This window comes from Scyliorhinus canicula, chromosome 17 (genome assembly GCF_902713615.1).
Source record: "Scyliorhinus canicula chromosome 17, sScyCan1.1, whole genome shotgun sequence".
NCBI lineage: Eukaryota > Metazoa > Chordata > Chondrichthyes > Carcharhiniformes > Scyliorhinidae > Scyliorhinus > Scyliorhinus canicula.
Window position 1 is genome coordinate 14,665,777 of NC_052162.1, and position 17,203 is coordinate 14,682,979.

General features: G+C 51.4%; 1 protein-coding gene across 2 annotated transcripts in view; it reads left to right on the forward strand.

Moving 5' to 3' along the window:
- si:zfos-2326c3.2 (mitogen-activated protein kinase kinase kinase kinase 4) overlaps window positions 1–17,203 on the forward strand; it is a 335,482-nt gene that overhangs the window by 132,921 nt on the left and 185,358 nt on the right. For both annotated transcript variants that reach the window (XM_038775018.1, XM_038775019.1), the window contains exons 4-5: window positions 6,512–6,637; window positions 16,551–16,661. In XM_038775018.1, the coding sequence (XP_038630946.1) occupies window positions 6,512–6,637; window positions 16,551–16,661 (237 nt within the window). The remainder of the gene's footprint in view (window positions 1–6,511; window positions 6,638–16,550; window positions 16,662–17,203) is intronic.

Consider the following 17,203-nt stretch of genomic DNA (forward strand, 5'->3'; position numbering starts at 1 on the left):
CTCTTTTTGAGGAATTAAACCCTACTGGTGTTCTTGAACTTGCTGCAAAGTGTTGAAGTTTTGTATTTATGGCATATTTTGCCTGCCCACTTCCCTTATTGATATGAGCACTTAAGAACGTTTTGATAAAGCCTGATGATTATAAAAGTAAAATGATTGTATTTATTGCTAGGAGGATGTGCTTTGCTGGATTTGCTACATCTAGCAGAAGATTTACTGGTTACTGATTAGGATCTTGATCTGGCTGATTTGCCATCGTAGTGCTTCAGGCAGTAAGACAGCCCGGCAGCTCATCACAGGAAGGCTGTATGCTTGGAGTGTGTGCTAGATAATCTGTCACCATAAATAATCGGGACAGTAATCTACCTTTGTGGTTTGTCAGTTTGCACGTTCAATGGTTTGCAGTTCAGTTAGGAATTTGTCTTTGCTGCTCACTTGTTTCATATGCTGCATTCCAAACTGAATTATTTTCCTCACACTAAATGACAGTGGGACTGTACACTGTTCTTTGATCAAGAGTCTGCGACTGATAGCGTTCCCAAATAAGTGGTGCAAATTCCGAGAGAGGCACTCTGAGAAACTTTTAACATGGAATAGTACAGCACAGAAGGAGGCCATTTGGCCCATTCCTGCCAGTCCTGGCTCTTTGAAAGAGCCGTCTAATCAATCTTAGTTCCTCCCTTTACAAGATTGTGAAGGGGTGCGTCAGGCATTGTTTCCACAGGCTCGGGGGCCTGGAACGCAGGGGGCAAGTTTCAGGATAAGAGGACAATTATTTCAGACCGAGAGGAGAAGAAATATTTTCACTGTGAATCTTCAAAATTCTCTATCCCAGAAAGTTGTGGAGGGTCTATGGATGAGCATATATGAAGCTGAGTTAGGCAGATATGTGGTCTCTTAGGCAATCGAGGGCGGGGATTCTCTGGCCGGTGCAATTCTTTGTTCTCGCCTGCGGTGTCCTCCACCCCGACCCCACCCCCAGCAGTGAACCACAAGGTTGGGGGGGGCGGAATATCCAGTCGGAGGTTTATGGTGGAAAAATGGAAGTCCAAGACCAGGCATGATCCTATTGAATGTTGGAGCGGGCCTGATGGACCTTATAGATTCCTCCCGCTCCTAATTCTTTTATATACTTATGTTTATAGTCCAGCAATTATTGCCTTATTTTATCTTTATTCCTTTCCATATCACTTGTTAAGCAGTGATTTGTGGCCTGGTCTTTCTCCCAACAAGATCACACGATTGCAAAGTTCACCTTCTGAGGATTTACACACTTGGCAGCTACATTTTAGCCGGGGGAAAGCGGGCAGCATAATCAAGGATCCCTCCCACCCGGCTTACTCACTTTTCCAACTTCTTCCGTCGGGCAGGAGATTCAGAAGTCTGAGAACACGCACGAACAGACTCAAAAACAGCTTCTTCCCCGCTGTTACCAGACTCCTAAATGATCCTCTTATGGACTGACCTCATTAACACTACACCCTGTATGCTTCATCCGATGCCAATGCTTATGTAGTTACATTGTATATCTTGTGTTGCCCTATTATGTATTCTCATGTATTTTCTTGTCTTTTCTTGAATTTTGTTTAATTCCCCTTTTCTTCCATGTACTGAATGATCTGTTGAGCTGCTTGCAGAAAAATACTTTTCACACTACCTCGGTACACGTGACAATAAACAAATCCAATCCAATTCTCACATTGCAGCGTCAACACAAGGCTCCACCGTGCTGTGGTTATGCCACCGGCTGACTGAGAATCTAGTTTCCGCCCTTTAGGTCGCCACAACATTTCATGACCTCTGTGCCAGCCTCCAGCAGCAGCTGACAGAGGCAAGATAGATGATCTTGTGTTACAGGAAGACCTTGCCCAGCAGCTTGATCACAATTGCACATTCTTTCTGGCATGATGAGCATTTGCAATGTTGAAGGTGCGGAGCCAACACCCCCCCCGAGCAACTTAACCACAAACTGCTCAGCAACGAGTGTTTCCTTGGTGTGGTGAAGACATGTCTCGCTTGCATGTATTTACCTTTCCTATTTTTTGTTTGTGTGATCTGAATGACAGCTAGCCCTCAGAAAAATGTACAGCTGCTGTGCATGAGAACTAATTAATCCCAAAATGACTGGAATTGGCCGGTGTGTGTGTGTGGGGGGGGGGGGACAGGGCAATGACCCAATTTGTTCCAAACATGCATCTAGTTACTGACAGTATCTTCTGACAGTGCAGCAGCCCCCATTGGCTCATGTTGCAAATCCTGTAAACTGAGTCAGGCTAGCACCTTGTACAGGAACTTTGTTAGAGTGTTGAGGCCGTAAATGCTCTGATAATTGATTCTGCTGAGGTGATAGATGAGTTTTCAACGTGTTGCATGTGGTTTTTGATCAAAAATGACGGGCGCGACCTACCGTCCACATGATAGATGCCGGGATCAAACGCAATCTTGTGAGACATCATCATCTGAATCCTGCCCATTGTGGTCACTATTTTGCAAATCTGCATATTAGAGCGAGATAGCTAGTCTCACTCTAATATGTACTCCCCTGATCTACCTGGGGCATTGGGATCTAACCCCCTTTGCCTCATAGACCTAGGGCGAGCGGCATTCAGTGCTCGTCTCCATAAACGGGCACCAGCCGGAACAGCACTTGTAGGGGTCTCCCAAGGATTGGAGGCCCCCAGGTGCACTCCTCCTGGGCAGAGTGGCACTCTGGCACTGCTGGTTCCACCCTTGCTGGCTGGCAGGGGTGGCACCTGGTGCCAGCCTGGCACTGCCCAAGTGGCACTGTCAGCTGGCAGGGACACTGCCAGGATACCATACTGGCATTTATCTCAGACGGGGAATATTCACCCCGGGGGGTGCCCTGCCCATGTGAGGTGGGATGTGAGGGTTCTGAGTACCTGCTTACAGGTACATTGGGGTTTTGGGGTGGGGAGGCCGTGTCGGAGGGGTCGAGAGATCGGTGATCTCCCATACTGAGGAATTCTGGCGAGCGGAACTCCTCAGTGCAGGAAACAGGTCTTAGTGCAGCCTTGGCTAGACATTCCTTACAGAGCCCCCAAATTGAAGCCGAGTCCGGATAGATAGCGTAGTATGTCCTGGCGCTGCAAGCACCGGAAAACACCCGGCTAAACGCCTTCATCAAGGAACACTGTTTCAATTTGGTTAGATCGCGGCCAATAAGTGCATTCTGGTTGAGAAGACGTTCAACTATTACCCACAATCTCCACCTTGTATTCCGTCCTACATCCTCGGTACAGTTTTACACCACTGAGACCTATTTTAACTTCAGTTTCTGTGCAAAAGCCACAAGATTGGGTGGAGCCCAAGTTTTACACCCTGCCTAGTGTTTCACTTCAATTGAGAGTTAAATTGGGAGGGTGATTTTGACAGGTGGGTTATGTTAAAGGCTGCCTCGTGTCGAATTGGAACATTGAGAGAAGATTTATAATTCTCATTCTGAAACTGAAGTATTGACATTCACTCGAGAGTTATAGAGTTTTACAGCACAAAAAAAGGCCATTCGGCCCATTGTGTCTGTGTCAGCCTTCAAGCACCGATCACCTTGTGCTGAAACCCACATCCATTCCCTTGTCCCCTCTAAACTTGACTATTTCAATCTACCCTTGGGCTGACCTCCCATGCTTTGCACTCTAAAATCCTAAACTCTGCAGCTCATGTCCTTAAGTTGTGCCTATTCCCCTATCATTGCTGTGCTCAACCTACTTTGTTTCGAGTCAGGCAGTGCCTCGGGTTTAATTTTTCATCCCTGTGTTTTAATCCCTCCGCGGCTGCAGTTCTCTCTGACCCTGTAACCCTCTGTGATATCTGCGCTTATCTAATTCTGGCCTCCTGATTCCTCCGACTCTGTGATAGTCAGAAGCTCTGGACCGTTCTCATGTACTGAACATCCAGAACAGACCCCCTCCCTCAACACGGTTCAGTACTGCTCCCAACAAATGTAAACCTGGCAGAACGGTACCTGGGAGGGTCGCCCAAGCGATCGAAGGTCCTCGGGTGGTCAGCCTTCAGGAAGGTGGCTCCCTGGCACTGCTGGTGCCATCAGGGCACCTTGGTGCTGCCAGCCTGACACCCTAGAAGTGTCACCTGAGCACCCTGGGCGGCAGGGTCCCATGTGGCACTGCCAAGCTAGCAAGGGCACTGGCAGGGTTCCAGGCGGGCAGTGCCAAGATGCGAAGCTGGCTTTGTGCCCGCACCAGTGATCAGGCCCAGGGACCCCCTGCCTATATATGGTGGGGTGCGGAGAGGCCAAGGACAGCCCCAACAGGTCAGTTTGGGGGGGGGGGGGGAAGAGAGTGTTGGGAAGTCGTGAGATCCGGGTGCCATTTAAAAATGGTGCCTCAATCCCTTCCTGCATTGAGGAGCTTAGCTTGTTGGACCACCTCAGTGCAGGAAATGTAGCTAAGTGGTCACTAAAACAAGATAGAGTGCCGATAGATAGCGGGGTTGTTCCGTGCACTACATGTACCGGGAATGACCCCGCTAATCCCACCCAGAACAGCACTCTGTTTGAGTTTTGTAGAGATTGCGCCCAATATTTACTGTTTCAGGTCGATAATCACCGTGCTGAGTTATCACCGTGAGATAACTTGCATTTGTAAAAGATAGTGTGCAGAAGCTTCCAATAGATTGTCAGGGTGCCGGTTTCAGTGGGAAAACCGGCATTTCGCTCTCCATCAGGGGCCGGTTTAGCACAGTGGGCTAAATAGCTGGCTTTTAATACAGAACCAGGCCAGCAGTGCGAGTTCAATTCCCGACCCCGGCCTCCCCGAACAGGCGCAGGAATGTGGCGACTAGGGGCTTTTCACAGTAACTTCATTGAAGCCTGCTTGTGACAATAAGCAATTATTATTATTATCCAGCTGCAGAGCTGGGTTTTCTCTCCAGATTCGCTGGTACTCTGTCTGCACAGAGAATCTGGAGGGTAGTTTGCACCATCATTCTGCCATGGCAGGGCCAGACAGAACCAGCAAGGCCGGCTCCACAGAGATCGGGGCGCCATCTTTAAAGGACACCCCAATCTGCATTAAAAGGAAAATCCCATCCCACCCTCCACGGGGGACCCCCTCACAAGCATTGGGGCAACCAACCCCCACACACCGGCAATCCCCTCTCCCCACTGAAGGGGAACACCCAAATGGGTTCCCCCAAGAAGGCCCACCCCTGGCACGACCTCTTGGCACTGCCACCCTAACACTGCCACGTTTGCAGGACCAAGTTGCACTGCCAGTGGCCGGTGCCAGGGGGCACTGTCTGGGTATGTCCCTCGAAGCACCCCCCCCCTCTGAGAACTAAATTTAGCTTTGCGCCCCAGGTGGGTTCCCCTCAGTAGCCTCACGTTTTGCTGAAGCTGTTGTAAAGCATGACCGGGAGGGCCTGTAGGCACATTTGAATTTATTTAAATGAGATTCCTGCCCTTTCTGGACGAGAACCTCGTTACATCACTGTGACGTTATGTGTCATGCCTGGCACATTAAGAGTTAATGTGATACTATAGTCTACCACCAGATGGAGCTGGGGAGCGGAGCTATAAAAAGGAATGCCTCTCAGGCTTCTGGGGGAGTGGAGAGAGACTAGGAGCAGAGCAGGGAACAACTTAAGATGGCGTGCATAAGACCAGTGTTAGTATAGTGCAGATTGTAGGTTCAGTTATAATATTGCCTGTTTTGGGAATAGTGAACAAACTGTATAATAAACAGTGGAATAAATTTAGCTTTGTTTATCTGACTTTGTTTTTGGTGGTCTTTGTGTACACTACAGATCCATCCTGAGTATGAGCAACACAAAGAACACCACAGGCAGCACGGTAGCACAAGTGGATAGCACTGTGGCTTCACAGTGCCAGGGTCCCAGGTTCGATTCCCTGCTGGGTCACTGTCTGTGCGGAGTCTGCACGTTCTTCCCGTGTCAGCGTGGGTTTCCTCCAGGTGTTCCGGTTTCCACCCACAGTCCAAAGACGTGCAGGTTAGGTGGATTGGCCATGATAAATTGCTCCTTAATGTCCAAAAAGTTTAGGAGGGGTTATTGGGTTTTGGGGATAGGGGGGGGAGTGAGGGCTTAAATGGGTCGGTGCAGACTCGATGGGCCGAATGGCCTCCTTCTGCACTGTATGTTCTATGATCACCGTCACCCGTGAGGGACGGGGAAAATCTCACGAGATCTTGCCGCTGAGATTCTCGTACCCTGGCGACCTTCCGGCGGCGCCGCCATTTACGGCGATAGGGAGCGCTGGCTGAAAATCCTGCCCACAATGTGGACGGTACTTTCCATCGATCGTACTTGCCTGTCCCGTCTTTCTTCTATAAGGGGAGAACATGGGAGAAAATCCCAGCCTGGGCCTGAGCTGTGAATGTCAGTTCACAGCTCTTCACAAATCTTTCATTACATCTGCGGTTGCAATGAATCCTGAAGCTGTTCATCAGAATCAGAACACTGACAGCTCACCATCAGAAACCCCACCAATTCAATTCACACTTTTCCTATTGAACAGGATGAAGAAGAGGAAATCAAGCTGGAAATTAATATGCTGAAGAAGTATTCTCATCACAGAAATATCGCAACATATTATGGTGCCTTCATAAGAACAAATCCTTCAAGCCACGAAGACCAGCTCTGGGTAAGAGGCTCTTGTCTGTGTCGTACTATTTGACGGTACCAAGACTTTTACATGTTCTACAAAGCTGCAGGATTAAAACACATACTTTATAGTGGAACCTACTTAATCACCTCTTATCAGATTTTCAATAAGTTATCATTAGTTAATTAAAGCCATAAAATAAAAGTGAACAGATTTCGATAGATTTTATTCGAGATAATTAAAATTATATTATTTTGCAACTAGATCTGTCAATTTATCATTGTGGTAATTATGGAAGCAGATGATGGCTGTAGAACTCAGGTCATGAAACATCCGAGAAACATTTCTTGATTTGCCGGTCATGTGAACTCAGAAGATCAGAATCTTTGTGATTGTGACAGCCAGACTGCTGGAACACAAGTTAAGCTCCTTGATGTGCCAATCTGTAGGTGGCTCTCCACAGCAGAACCACTTCAACATAAAAAGTCATTGGTTTCTTGGGAAATTGAACAAGTGTGGTGTTAAGCACCTAATCAATCCAACCGGCCAACACGGGGTGGGGAGGGGCGGGGGGGGGAATGTCTTCATGAAAACGTGACTGTCAGTCCATTAACAAAATTGCGTGGGGCTTTTAATTCAAGGCATGTCCACAGATGTTCAGTTTCTCGAGGAAATCAGGACATAAGGAGCTGTAGAAATGTTGGAATGTTCAAGGCAAATGTCACTATTAATACAATAAACAAGTTAAATGCCTGAATGCATTTTTAACACGGAAAACCCAATAGGATGTTTACTTGCATTTGTTTACTTCTGTAACACTACAACTTATAGTAAATTATTTGTCATATGTCATATCCGCTATTGTTTCAATATTAAAAGAGATTGAAAAGTAACAACAAACTGCAATCAAGACCCTCAGAAGACGACCAACAACAAGGAGAAGGGCTCGATGGAAGTCCCACCTCCACAGTGTCTCAAGAGGATGGAAAAGGCAAGGTGAAAGATCAAGGACGATCAGAGCTTAGTTATTCAGCTGCTTGGGTGACTGCCCAAGGCATGTAAAAAAGGACAAGAGCTTCCAACTGAGCCACAGGGAACCTCACTCCTACCTCGGGGGAAATAGAAAAGGACAAGCCTTAGGTACAACGTTCATTCCATTCCAAAGTCATTACTCACCCGGGTGCCAGAAGCAGCCACACTGGGCTCGCCCTGCGGGTGCCCTGAAAATAAAGACGCCCCCACTCCTTGGGGACAGCAGGATACTGAACACAGTCTGGGCTTGGCCTAACCCAATTATGTCATAAAAGATGCAGGAGATTCTGACCCCAGAAATTTACATAAAACCCCAACACTTACCCCCACTGAGGCTGCACCAATCCAATCCTACTCCGGAAATGCATTCCCCCCCACAGCCCCCCCCCCCCCCCCCCCCCAAACCAGGGATGAAGGGACATATAAATTGGCCCCAACCAATGGGGATCCCCAGCACCAAGGAAGAAGAACCAACAAAGTACCCACATCGCGCGTACCCTGGGTGGGAGGGCCGGACCCCTCCACCCCCACCCCAAAACCCCGGGACCCCTACCACACCACCGGGCCAAACCAACACCAGAAGCAACACCACACACAACCCAGAAGGAAGAGAAGAATCCCCCCCCCCACCCCGGAGGATGGGAGGAAGGAGGCACCCAGCCGGAACACAGACACCACCATTCCGTAAAGGATACTCAGGGCTACTCCTCTACTCTTGTCCTCAGAAAAGTTCAAACAGCAACAAAAATAGTCAAGAGCGGGAGAGGAGAAAAGTCTGACTCTACCCTCAGGAGGAGACAAACATAGCCCAGTCCTCATCAGGATACAAACAGTCTGCCTGGGCCTTCACAGGTAAATGTATGGATGCTCTGGATTGGATTTTAAAACAAAGAGAAAAAGGAAAACAAACCTAAACTGGTTAGCTCCAACTGCGGGAACCATACTCGAACATACTGAGGACAAACTAACCGTACTGACTTCAACACTCCACCCCTCACCCCACCCTGGCCCCACTCATCTTCCTTTGAGGTGAGCGGAGTGGGCATAACATGATATGAACTTGTCAAATCAGGATAATCAATGGTACAGTCCATCACATGGAAAAAATTGACAATATCAGGCAGAGAACAGTCTGATCAACAGGGAGGAAAGTCCAGGCTAACAACTGAGATGTAGAAATGCAAAGCAGTGCTCAGGATAAAGATTTCCTCACTGGCGCACAAAGATGGTCAATATCAAGGCTGAAGCAGGATCAAGATCAATGAGCGCTAATCAGGATCACTCAAGGATTTTGAAGAATGAAGCACGAGGCACCATTACGTCCATCATACCGTCTCACCAGGTGGTAGGCTCTGGACGGGAAGGACGGCTTAATCGGCTCGGCCACATCCCACCCCTCATGATTGACATCTGTAACGGGAAAACACAGGACCAGTGGTTGGAAGGCCACACCAACCCCAGGCCTAGAAGACAGGATTGAATGCGTTCCTGTGAACTTAATTTGCCCAGCCGCCAGGTTAAGATTCCTGAAACATGGCATCCAATTCTCAAACTCAACTGGGAACTTCTCCAAAGCCTCACCTCGTAAACTAGACTCATCAGCACTCCTCTCTTGTCCCCTTCTCTCTCTCCCGACTCAACCAGGATGGACGACAGGCCATGCAGTAGAAACTCACCTGTACAGGTGCGAGCTTCCGCCAGGGACAGTGCTCTCCCTACCACAAGAACCCTTTTACGCGCTACCATTGCTCCATAAAACCACCTCACAACTCTTGGAATTGGGCCGTGACGATCTTGGGCCTTGACGACCTGTATCTCTTCCAGCCAGAACAGCATCTTCATTGGCAGCCATCATCCATCGATGCACACCACACCATCAGGGCGGGGGCTGCTCCAAAGCCGCTGTGCCATTAAAGACAGGGCCCCACCCCAACTCCTTCCAGCCACCATTAACAAACACGGATTTAAATATTCTAACTCGGCTCCACAATGCAGAAACACCGGCTCACAATTCTCGGAACATTGTTTAAACGATGTAAACCAATAAAAGACAACAACGAAATGTACGTGAGGGTGAAAAGGTGGTTTAAAGATGAGCAGCGTCGGAGCTCGCAAAAACGCAGCCGCTCACGCGATCACACCATGTGACCACCCTGGAAAATGCTGATTGAAAAACGTGATGGAGTTCTTTGGAAGGTCGCGCATATGGAGACCGACCATTAGAAATATTGGGGCAAGGTAACAAATTGGATTAAAAACTGGCTGAGAGGAAGGTGATAGGATGACGACTGTGCTTATGGGGAGAATAAGCACCAACATGGGGTGTGGTTTAACGGACCCCTCCCGGGGCGTGATTCGCGGCCGGAGAGGTGGCCCACTATTGGCCAGTGGTGGGATCTTGTGGTCCAGCAACTGTCAACAGGGCCCCCGCCGCTGGGGAATTCGTGGTGGGGATCGCTATCAGTGAGAATGTAAGATCCTGCTGGCAGGAACGGCTGGTAAATTCCGGCCGTGGGTTGACTCGGTTCTTGTCATGTCTATGTAATGTTATACCTTTCTTTTCAAACGAAAAATGGTTCAATAGGGTGGACCGTGAGAAGAGGTTTCTGCTTGTGAGGAAATCCAAAACTCTGGGTGCGATTCTTACCTCAAGCGAGAGCACAACGTGGCTGGTGAAGCCTCCCACGGGCCACCCGACAGCCTTCGTGCCTCGCGGGATGTAGCCAACTCCCAGGAGGCATTGGAATTGGAGCTCCACCCAAAACGGGTCTTAAACCTACTTAAGGCCTACCTACCCGGGATCTACCAGCCTTGCTCGATCTCCTGATCTCCCCAGGAAAGCTGCAGCTGCGCACCGATCAGTACTGCCGAGGTGCCCGTGCGGCACTGCCAAGCCAGCAGGAGCACAGGCAGGGTGCCTGGGTGCCAGGGTGGCGCTGCCAAGAGTCAGGGCCCGAGGGGGCCATGCCCACAAAAGAGGGTGTAGGGGGGTTTGAAGGGTGGGTGTGTGCATGGCAGGTAAGTAGGGGCCTCTGGGAGGTTGAGGAGGTGACAGGTGGGGGTCATGGATTTGGGGGGGGGGCTGCTGAAGGGGACTTGGTGGGGGGAGGGGCGCTGTGGGTGGTGGGGGCTGTAGGGGGGGCCCCCGAGGGACCCCATAACATGATGTCCTCTCTTGGATGATGTGCGGTAGTGCCCATTTGTGTGTGTGTGTATGGGGGGGGGAACGCATTGCCCATACGCGAAGGGGTGTTGGATGTCGGGGCACCCTTTCAAAATGGCGGCCTGATCTCTGTGTTCAGCTCCCAAGTACTGAAAAAATTCTAAAGGCACGATTCGCCGGCCTCACTGCTCTCTCGCTCAAGCAAAACTAGGCCGGTGAATAGCGGGAGAGGCAGAAAATGAGAAACAACGCCAGGCGCCTGCAACTGGCCTGCTCCCGTAGGCGAAATCAGGATCTCGCCGTAGTGTGGCAAGAATCCAATTATCACCACTTCGGCCCTATTTCCATATAATTAATGGGAGCCACCCTTTATCCTACAGCCTCCCATCATTCAGCGGCCTCTCCAGCAAGTGGAGTGGTCACGCTGGCGCCGATCAGTACTCCTTTTGAAAATTGAAAAACGTGAACCTGGTGGATTGATTTCTACTGGGGAGCTGAGGAAGTGAGCAGCCATCAGTGGGGGATTGGATGGTCCTGGAGTGGGAGCCACCGCTGTTTGTCAGTCTACCACCTTCTCCCAATTCCTTATAGATATTGAATGTTATGGCAGGGATGTTGGACGCAGAACTTGCCCGAGTGGTGCTGCTATTAGGCCGGGTGGCCAGACGCCAGTGATGGCGGCAGCAGCAGCGGCCCATGTGCTGGACCCCGCCGAACACCCTGAGGACCTGGACGACCATCCCACATTGACCCAGGGTGTACACATTGACCCAGGGTGTACACATTGACCTAGGGTGTACACATTGACCCAGGGTGTACACAATGGCCCAGGGTGTACACAATGACCCAGGGGTCCCACAATGACCCAGGGTGTACACAATGGCCCAGGGGCCCCACAATGACACGGGGTGTACACAATGACCCAGGGTGTACACAATGGCCCAGGGTGTACACAATGACCCAGGGTGTACACAATGGCCCAGGGTGTACACAATGACCCAGGGGTCCCACAATGACCCAGGGTGTACACAATGGCCCAGGGGTCCCACAATGACACAGGGTGTACACAATGACCCAGGGTGTACACATTGACCCAGGGTGTACACAATGACCCAGGGTGTACACAATGGCCCAGGGTGTACACAATGGCCCAGGGTGTACACAATGGCCCAGGGTGTACACAATGGCCCAGGGTGTACACAATGACCCAGGGTGTACACAATGACCCAGGGTGTACACAATGACCCAGGGTGTACACAATGACCCAGGGGTCCCACAATGACACAGGGTGTACACAATGGCCCAGGGTGTACACAATGACCCAGGGTGTACGCATTGACCCAGGGTGTACACAATGACCCAGGGGTCCCACAATGACACAGGGTGTACACATTGACACGGTGTACACAATGACCCAGGGTGTACACAATGACCCAGGGGTCCCACAATGACCCAGGGGTCCCACAATGACCCAGGGTGTACACATTGACACAGGATGTACACATTGACACAGGGTGTACACAATGACCCAGGGTGTGCACAATGACCCAGGGTGTGCACAATGACCCAGGGTGTACACAATGGCCCAGGGTGTACACAATGACCCAGGGGTCCCACAATGACACAGGGTGTACACAATGACACAGGGTGTACACAATGACCCAGGGTGTACACAATGGCCCAGGGTGCACACATTGACCCAGGGTGTACACATTGACCCAGGGTGTACACAATGGCCCAGGGTGTACACAATGACCCAGGGTGTACACAATGGCCCAGGGTGTACACAATGACCATGGGGTCCCACAATGACACAGGGTGTACACAATGGCCCAGGGTGTACACAATGGCCCAGGGTGCACACATTGACCCAGGGTGTACACATTGACCCAGGGTGTACACAATGGCCCAGGGTGTACACAATGGCCCAGGGTGTACACAATGGCCCAGGGTGTACACAATGGCCCAGGGTGTACACAATGGCCCAGGGTGTACACAATGGCCCAGGGTGTACACATTGACCCAGGGTGTACACAATGACCCAGGGGTCCCACAATGACACAGGGTGTACACATTGACACATGGTGTACACAATGACCCAGGGCATACACAATGACCCAGGGCGTACACAATGACCCAGGGGTCCCACAATGACCCAGGGTGTACACATTGACACATGGTGTACACAATGGCCCAGGGTGTACACAATGGCCCAGGGTGTACACATTGACCCAGGGTGTACACAATGACCCAGGGTGTACACATTGACACATGGTGTACACAATGGCCCAGGGTGTACACATTGACCCAGGGTGTACACATTGACCCAGGGTGTACACAATGACCCAGGGGTCCCACAATGACCCAGGGTGTACACATTGACACATGGTGTACACAATGACCCAGGGTGTACACAATGGCCCTGGGTGTACACAATGGCCCAGGGTGTACACGCCTCACTTGTACCGACAACGTGTGCCGCAGGACGCTCCGCCTCAACAAGAAGACTATGCGGCACCTGTGCCCTGTCCTTGCAGACCTGGCACCACGTGGAAGAGGACACCCGCTCCGTCAAAGTCACTGCAGCTCTGAAAGTTTACGCCGAGGGATCATTCCAGAGCTTGAGTGGGGAGCTGTGTGGTATCCCGCAAGCCATAGCCCACAGGTGCATCCGACAGTTCACGGATGCCCTGTTTTCCCGGGCGGAAAGCTACATCATCTTTGACATGGACCAAACCCAACAAGATGCAGATTTCTCCGCGATCACCGGAGGGGTAATAGATGCCATGCATATTGTCCTGTGCTCACTGGGCCATCTGGCAGTGCTCTGTTAACAGAAAGGGACTCCACTCCCTGAACATACAGCTCATGTGTGACCACCAGACGAAGATAATGCACATATATGCTTGCTTACCGGGGAGTGTCGATGACAGCTATATCCTGGGGCAGTCGGACATCCCCGGCCTCTTCAAAGACTACCCCAGGATGGGCGGCTGGAAATTGGGGGATAAGGGGGAGTACCGAGGATCTGGCTAATGATGCCAGTACGGAGGCCGGTGACCGAAGCGGGGGCCCGGTACAATGAGGCCCATGTGACCACCTGGGCTGTCATTGAACAGTGCATCAGACTCCTCAAGAAGCGGATGTCTCGACCGCTCCAGTGGTGCCCTCCAGTACATCGCCCGGAGGGTGGCCCGCTTTGTGGTGGTTGGCAGTGCCCTCCACAACCTCACGCAGTAGCGGGGTGACGTGCTGTACGTTGGTGATGAGGAACATGTGACCACCTCCGAGGAGATGGGCGGCACGGTAGCACAGTGGTTAGCACTGTTGCTTCACAGCGCCAGGGTCCCGGGTTCGATTCCGGTTTAGGTCACTGTGTGGAACCCTCACGTTCTCCCCGTGTCTGCATGGGTTTCCTCCGGGTGCTCCACTTTCCTCTCACAAGTCCCGAAAAAAGTGCTTGTTGGGTGAATTGGACATTCTGAATTCTCTCTCGGTGTCGCCGAACAGGCGCCGCGGTGTGACGGCTTTTCACAGTAACTTCACTGCCGTGTTAATGTAAGCCTACTTGTGACAATAAAGATTATTATTCTAGAAGGAGGGCGATGAGGTGGCGCCGGCAGCGGGTGGTGATGATAACCCGCAGAGAGCTGGGCACCAGTGCTACTCAATATATGCCATAGTCTGATCCCTGCCTCTATGTTGAGTGCTCACTCAGACCCATCGCCTGCACTCGGTGTGCCTGGGATGGGGTGAGGCAGGGTAGGGGGGAGGCCTGGAGAGATGTGGAGGTCGGCCCGCATTGCGGAAGAAAGTGACAGGATCAGCCTACTGGATGTGCACAAGGGTGTTTAACAATTCCCCATCCTCCCTTCACTAATACTGCTGATGTGACCAGGCTCTCCACTGCGGTCGCCATCTTAGCAGTGTTTGCCTCAGCGCCACGCATTGCCGGCAATATCTCCTGCGCCCATAGCCTCTGGGACTCCTGCAAGCAGCTATGGATCTGCTGGAGTGTCACTGACATCTTCCTCTGAATGTCCTGTCTGCTCCCTAACGTCTCCATCAGCTACGGATAACCCTGTTCCACAGACTCAGCACCAAGCTGGGTCCTGGGCTCCAGCTGCCCTCCAACTGCTGTCTTGCCTGGGGGTTCCTGCCTCCACCAGATGTACATCAGCATCATTGTGGTGCTGACCAGATTGTGCCCCCGAAGCCTGACCATGAACATGTCCCACCAAGGTGGGTGTATCTGCAACTATTCTGCTGGCATCCTCGGAGCTCTCCTCAGAGGTGGTCTCCTGGGAGGCTGGAGAAGGGCCACCCGGGATGGGCCTGCGCCATCAGCTGGAGGACTTGGGAGTGTGGGAGAGTGGACATGTGGTCAGTGGGAGGGATGGGTCAGTCAGTAAGGCAGTAACAACTCACGTTTGTCAGGTCCCACGGGTGGAACCTGGTAGTTCCTCACCTCCGCGGCGTCCGTCAGCCTGCACCCTGTCCTCTGCCGCACCAGTCACCTCCAGGGCTTGCTCCTCGAAGGCGGTGAGGCTTCTGATGTCTGGCGCACTACCGCCAGACTGGGCCCTCTCCTGGCATTTGTGGGAGAGGGTTTCCTGAGGGGAGACAGAGAGGGCATCGATAACCACACACATGGTTCACAGTGGTGGGAGGCTGGTTGTGAGGGGAGGTTTGATGGGGGGGTGGGGGGGGGGGTTGAAGGGAGAGAGGTGGAAGGAGGGTTGCATGGAGATTTGTGGGATGGATGCTCCCGTGGGGGTGGAAAGGTCTCTGGGGTGGGGGGGGGCTATTCATTCGTGCTGCCCAGTATAGGTCATTGACCTTCTTCCTGCGTTGGAGGTCAGTCCTCCTGGTCACACTGACCGTGCTCACAGCTGCCGCCACCTTGTCCCAGGCAGCACTGGCTGCCCTCCAGCTGACCCTCCTCGACTCTCGGGGGAACAAGACATCCCTCCTGGCCTACACGGCGTCTAGCGACCTCCTGAGGTCAGCGTCCCTGAATCTTGGGGTTGCTCTCCTGGGCGCCATTGTTGTGAGCTGGCTGTGGTTGGCTGAGCAAGTGCAGCTTCAGTGCTGCTCGACCTTGTTAGCGGGAGGCTGGCAAGCGCGGTGTCGGCAAATCATTTGCGGTGAGAAGCCCGTGAGGTCTCTGCATTACCGGCCTCGCTGGGCTGAGCCCCGGGAAGCACGCGGTAATTCCCGCTCGTTACGACACTCAGAAATCTTTCCGGAGAATTGCGCCAAAGTGCGGGCTAAACCAGAGAGAAACTCCTCAGGGCCCAGGAAAGTGATCATTGGAAAGTGGTGGGGAACCCGCCGGCAGAATCAACAGGAAACTTCCTCAAAAACCCACCAAAAATGAACTGAGAAAACTTTCCATTGAATTCCACCCTTGGGTCACAAATGAATTCAATTGGGAATTGAGGAGAAATGACATCTTCCAATGAATGGTTAGAATGTAGAACTCGCTACCACTGTGGAATAGCTGAGCTGAATTCAATAAAGACACTGAATATAAACACATGATGGAGAAAGGAGCAGGACACACTGATAGTGATGGATGGATGTAATAGGATGGGAGGAGCTTTGTGTGGAGCTTAGACATCAACCTCAAGGAGATGGACTGAATGGCCCGACTCTCTGCTGGAAATTCCATATATTATCCGTAATTCTCTCGGAATGACCTATGGCAGCGATATTAAAATCCATCCTCTCTGTTCACTTTGCTTTTGATTACAGCTGGTAATGGAGTTCTGTGGAGCAGGCTCTGTGACTGATTTGGTCAAGAAAACCAAAGGGAACTGTTTGAAAGAAGACTGGATCGCGTATATCTGTCGAGAGGTTCTTCGGGTAAGTTTGAATTGCAATCCGAAAACTCATTTTATTCAGCGGCCACTTCAGCGGCGCCTCAGGTGCACGATTAATGAGCACACCTGTGGTTTTGATTGGTGCTTTCGAACCTGAAATTTCCAGGTTGTGCTTCTCAGATTTGAAGTTCCGAAGTTGAAGCAGTGCCAGCAGATTGTTATCTTCTAATATACTGTTTAATCATTTTCTTGGCTGACAGGAATGCCCCCCCACAATCAGAGACACACTATCAATGTGGTTGAGTATTTGTGAGTCTCCATTCCGGAGCCGAACTGCTCCCTCCAGGAAGAATTGGGACTGGTCTCCATTGGCACGAGGAGCGGGGCCCAGGTGCGAGTCTCTCTCCTTAATCATGAAAATTTTATGCATGGTGGAGAACTTGCTGGATTCCCTTTGGAACCCCGGTCTCGGGCAGACATTGTGAGTGTGCACCCCGATCCCGAGGCCCGGTGGTCATTTCCACACGCCCCCCCCCCCCCCCCCCCCCCCCCCACCACCACAAGAACCTTCCTCCCCCACTGCTG